General features: G+C 31.9%; 1 protein-coding gene across 1 annotated transcript; it reads left to right on the forward strand.

Moving 5' to 3' along the window:
• The first annotated feature begins 3,291 nt into the window (after window positions 1-3,291).
• Window positions 3,292-5,051, forward strand: LOC124826920 (Heavy metal transport/detoxification superfamily protein). The gene is made up of 5 exons (XM_047299886.2): window positions 3,292-3,395; window positions 3,482-3,611; window positions 3,698-3,903; window positions 4,119-4,200; window positions 4,291-5,051. Exons 1-5 carry the CDS (start codon window positions 3,387-3,389, stop codon window positions 4,716-4,718), a joined length of 855 nt encoding a protein of 284 aa, XP_047155842.1. The 5' UTR covers window positions 3,292-3,386; the 3' UTR covers window positions 4,719-5,051.
• The last annotated feature ends 707 nt before the right edge of the window (window positions 5,052-5,758 follow it).

Consider the following 5,758-nt stretch of genomic DNA (forward strand, 5'->3'; position numbering starts at 1 on the left):
TTTTGAATTTGAATATTGGATTTGAAATGGTTAAGCTTGATTGTACTATTTATAGTAATATAAACTATAAATAATGTACAAAATTGTACTTAGATATATTTTTTCTATAGCTTGGAATTCAAGCAAATCCACATTAAGAAAGTTACTTTTAGTTATAAATAGGTTATTTTTGTGATCATGAATTATATTTTTACTATATATATATTGTACCTTTGGTTGAAATTCTACTTATATATGTTTGGATTAATTTGGTAAATGTTCATTTTGGTTTTAAACTTGAATAATGAGTAATGTTCAAATTGGATTCTAGTGGTCATACTACGTTTTTAGTGATGAAGGGATTAAAAAGAATTTGGAATACAAAATATTGATTTTAAAGAGAAAACACCCTTAGATAATACAAAATAATATGCCTTCTTATTTTAAGATAAGTCACCCGTCATATTACGGGTTTAACACTCAAGTAAATAAATTCATTTAATATATATATATATATATATATATATATATATATATATATATATATATATATATATATATATATATATATATTCAATTAATGGTAAGTGAAAAGAAAAAAAAATAAAATAATTTTTTTTTAAATTTTTAAACTATAAAGAATAGAAAATAATAAAATAAAATAGCTCAATTGTTTTTAATCATTTTGTCAGTCCAACCGTTCAAAGAGTTTTATACATATTCTTACTTATTTTTCTTCTTCACACCCTTTACATGGCACCTCACTCTTTTAAAAGAAAGGTGATTTTAATTAAAATTGATATATCATATTATATTATGATTTGTTGTGTCACTTTAAAAAAAATATATGATTATAATGATTTGCAAAATTAAGATCAAAATGTCAGATATTATTTGATTTGATTAATTTTTAAAATACATTATTATTAAGACCAATTTTTTCTATTATTATTCATTGTTAATTAATTCACAATTAAAAAATAATTACAAAGATATTTTAATGTGTGTATAAATACTCATTTCATAGTAAAAAGGAGAGACATAAAAAAACAAAAAAAAAAAGAGATACATATGGATCAGATAACAAGGGAAGAAATCATTAGAGCACTAAAAATTTTAAAGGTATGTCACTTCCATTTTCTTTTTGATTTAGGCACTGTATTAAGTCTTAATATTATTTGTGTTTTTCTTTTATATTTAACTTTGAAATTTTGTTAGAGAGACATTATTTTTATTATTCACAAATATCACATCTTAAAAATCATAAAAAAAATGTATTTTCTATTGTTTTTTGGTTTGATCCCTCGTATTGTATGACACCCATTTTCAAATCTCTTTTTTTATAAACAAAGGTAAAAAACTAAATAAAAAACTTTAAAAAGTACAATTTTTTTGGTGTCTATATGATCATTGCCTAATACTTATTATTTTCATTTTTTTTCAATCATAAAAATACCAAAAAATATTCAAACTCTTTAAAAACTAAATACATCAAGAATTAGATAATCCTGATTCCTCATTTCGAATAAGAATATATAAGAGTGAGATCAATTCTGAAAAACTAGATCAAGTTTATACATTTAATCTTTAGACAGGTATTGGTGTTAATATTTTTTTTATACATCTGAATCGGTTTTCGTAGACTATATCTTATTTTATAGTTTTTTTAGTTTTTCAAAATAAATTTTGATAGCGATTCCAAAATTTTTTCTTCAAAATATGTTTATTTATGATTATTCGTTGCAATATACACTATAAAACTTATAAATACATTTTTTGAATAATACAAATCAAACTAAAACCTTTCATAAAAATTATTGTATTTATTATTTTTTTTCTTATTTTAAGTATGTCCTATTTATTTCAAATATTATTCTTTAAATTTTCTAAACCATTTCAATAATATCAACATTTTTGTAGTCAAAATTGAAATTCAACTCGTAAAATTATATGATTTTATACAATATATTTCTAATTTAGACTGTGGTAGAACAAAACTGTCAGAAGCGTGGAGCAAAATTGTAAACCTATGTGGATTACTTTTTTTTTTCTAAATTATCCACCGTTCAAATTATTGATAAATGAATTCAATTCAAATAAATTCTAAATTCAATAAAAATTAATACAGTTAGAAATTCATCATTAAGTGTGTTGTTACTCACAACATTACTCAATTAAAAATTAATGCATAAAAAATTATTAGGAAGGAAAATTAGATTTATTTATTTACTATGTAAAAAGTTACATAATTTCTTAGTATAAAAAAAATATATTTTTAGAAAGGATAAGGATCACAAAAAGAAAAGAAAAAACTGCATATCAGACATCTCTTTATTGACGTCTAGAGCTATAGTCATTTATAAATACCAACCACAATAATAGAAGATTTAATTGATATGAGTAACCCATAAAAAAATGTTAAAGACAAAGCTATGAAAATCACCAAACTTGCATTTTTATCATTATCTACATTTTTTTATTAAATTACAAATCAAAACATAACCATTCATTAATTTCTAAATTATTGAATTTAATCAGGAAGCCAATTCTCAACCAAACATATCCTAAGAAAAATAAAAAAGCATATGTTCACTATTTATTTTTATGTTAATTTTCAGAAGCAAAAAAACAATTAAAATTGGTTTAGGAATATTGTTACTAAGTGGATCTACATCAAACCCAACTAGTAGAGGGCCCATGGCCCGAATCACATTTATGAAATACTGAACAGTAGACTCTGCTACACAGTGTAAATTGTAATTAGGCTATCAACTCTACACCAACCAATATCAATGGAATGAAAATAAAAAGAAAAAATAATTTTGTATTTTTACTAAAATAAATTTATTTTGTGACGTATTATTATTTGTAATATTTAAAACGTATATAACGTGTACATGGGTGAAAGTTGTTTGACGTTATTAATACGCCGCACACGCTTACAAGCAAAACCTCGGTAGCTAGAGAAATTGTTCAGCGAGAGTAGTATATTTAATGAGAAAATGACACGTGTTATTATTGGTTTATTAAAAGCTTTTATATTAAGAGAAAAAGAAATGCCAGCAAAAATAGAAAAAGAGGTTGGAAAAATTAAGAGGGGGAGGTATAATTGCAGAGGTGCATTGCGATAGGCCCAGCCCAATTGAAAGAAGGACGCAGACGCTTGCTTGGCAACAGGGAAGAAGTTTCTTGGTCCGGTCAACATAATTAAACCAAGCTCCTTGTGAAAGAAGGAAACACTTCAACAGTGGGTCCCACTCACCCACATCATAAACACGCACCATGTGCATAGTTATTGCTTCCTCTATAAATACTCACGCGGACTCATATTAAAGACTCACACTTACCACTACCAAACCAACATTCACTCGCTACTCTCTCTCAAGCACACACACACACACACGATCATGGGCGCGGTAACTTACTCTCACTCGCTGATTTCCTTCACTCTGTTACGTTGTTGCCAATGGTAAGTAACTAACCTGTGTTGTTGGTGTTGCAGAAAAAGAAGTCAGGTGGTGGAAACGGCAACAAGGAGAACGAGGACGGCACCACAACCGTCGTTTTGAAGATCGACTTCCACTGCGACGGTTGCGCTTCCAAAATCACTCGCCACCTCCGTTCTCTCCAAGGTTTTTTTCCCTTTCCTCCGAGGTTACTTGCTCCGTCCTGGTTGGTTAATTTATGTGTTTTTAAATTTTTTTGCTTGTTGTTGCAGGTGTGGAGACGGTGCAGGCGGATGGCGACGCCGGGAAGGTAACAGTGACCGGGAAAATTGACGCCGTGAAGGTGAGGGACAACCTGGCGGAGAAGATGAAGAAGAAGGTGGAAATCGTCTCTCCGCAGCCCAAGAAGGAGAAGGAGGAGAGTAAAGACGCCAAAGCCAACAACAAAACCCAGGACAAGAAGAACAAGGACAAAGAGGTTCGTTCTTTCATTCGTTTCTTCATTTCTGGTCCCAACCTTTTCAGATTTTATTTTATTTTATTTTACTTTCTCTGCCACTGCCAGCCTGGGATATTTTATTTTAATTTCCTAATTTGTTCCGGCACTGTTTGGTGATCTCTGTTGGTTATTATTTGTTTAATTTATGAATTTATTTGTCGTTTGTCGTTAATTTTGCTTAATTTAATTATCAGGTGACTACCGCGGTTCTGAAGATGGCACTGCATTGCCAGGGTTGTTTGGACAGGATTGGCAAGACTGTGCTGAAAACCAAAGGTTGGTTACTTGGTTTTCTTTATATTTATTTTTTGGGTATTGTTTTGATTTGTCTCTTGGTTTGGCTAATTGGTTATGGACATGATGTAGGAGTGAAAGAGATGGCTATAGACAAGGAAAAGGAAACGGTGACTGTGAAAGGGACAATGGATGTTAAGGCTCTGGCGGAGAATCTAATGGAGAAGCTGAGGAGGAAGGTTGAGGTGGTCCCTCCCAAGAAAGAGAAGGAGGGTGACAAGGAAGGAGAAAAGGACAAGGAAGGATCGGGGAAGAAGAAGAACAAGGGTGGTGGTGGTGGTGGAGGAGACAGTAACGAAGGGGTAATAGAGAAAATAGATTACAGCAGAATGGAGTATTTGCCACAACCTGCTTTTGGCTTTGGTTATGGTTATGGACACGGAAATAGTGGTGGCTACAGCTATGTGCCAGTGTACCCGGAGCAGATGCACTTTCACTTGCATGCACCACCACCACAAATTTTCAGTGACGAGAACCCGAATGCTTGTTCTGTCATGTGAGCGAGGTGTCAGAGGTTGATTTCATTCAACTGGGTGGTGATGGACGATGATAATGACGATGGTGGTGGATTGTCTTGGCCAGTTGGCCTGCCAGGGTTATAGACTAGAGGCTATAGTCTAGACTGTTTCTATTCTTTTTTTCAATTTTGGTTTTTAGAATTCCACGAGAACTTTGAGATGTTTTGCTTGTGATTTTGATGTGATTAGTTAACCAATACGGATGATATATTTTCAAATGGCAATGCCACTTTCAGAATTTGTTACTGTCAGTTTATGCATAATGTAAATAATGAGATGGAAATTGGAATCTATTTCAAATTTGATTTTGTTGTATGCTGTGTATTGGAACGAAGTTGGTGCCAAATTTCTTGATAATTTAATGATTGTAAATAGATTTTGGAGGGTGGACAAAAAAGGGGCTGGCACGTACATGTCCTTATTAGGTGTCCTTCGTCGCTGATATGAGGTGTTTGGTGCCCTCATTAGTTATGACGCTTATTCCTACAAGTTTCTTGAGCCTTCTTTTTTTTCTCTACCTTTATAATTTGCCCACTACTATGCCATTGCCTCGAAGCAGGGTCGTTAGTTGCTTTAAACTCTGTCCTTTTCTCACTTTTATCATTTGTCCCATATGTTAACTGCTCTTTTCCTTCCCCGCTTTTCAATTTGGCTCTTTCGTTGCTTTCCAATGCTGCTCTCCTCGCCTTCTTCGCCCTGCATAACTTCTGTTTCACAGAATCGTAATTCGATTCGACCATCTCATCATTCTCCACTACTATTTCGGTAATGGGTTCTATATTTCAAGCACATGTGACTCAGGTTTCAAAAGCAATGAATATCCTTAATCATTAGTCATATGTGGTGGTGACCATCTGCTAGTGTTAATTAACATAAAACAGTGGTTTATAATGATTGTTAAGAATGACAAGTGCATTTTTAATGGATTTGCATTTATCCGTGCAGAAAAGTTGTTGTATCCCCTGTAATAACAGAGGCGTTGGGTTGCATGTGCTACATGAGGCTAAGTGAAAACGTGGAGG

The sequence above is a fragment of the Vigna umbellata genome, chromosome 3, assembly GCF_029865625.1.
Source record: "Vigna umbellata cultivar VRB3 chromosome 3, Vumbellata_1.0, whole genome shotgun sequence".
NCBI classification, from domain to species: domain Eukaryota; kingdom Viridiplantae; phylum Streptophyta; class Magnoliopsida; order Fabales; family Fabaceae; genus Vigna; species Vigna umbellata.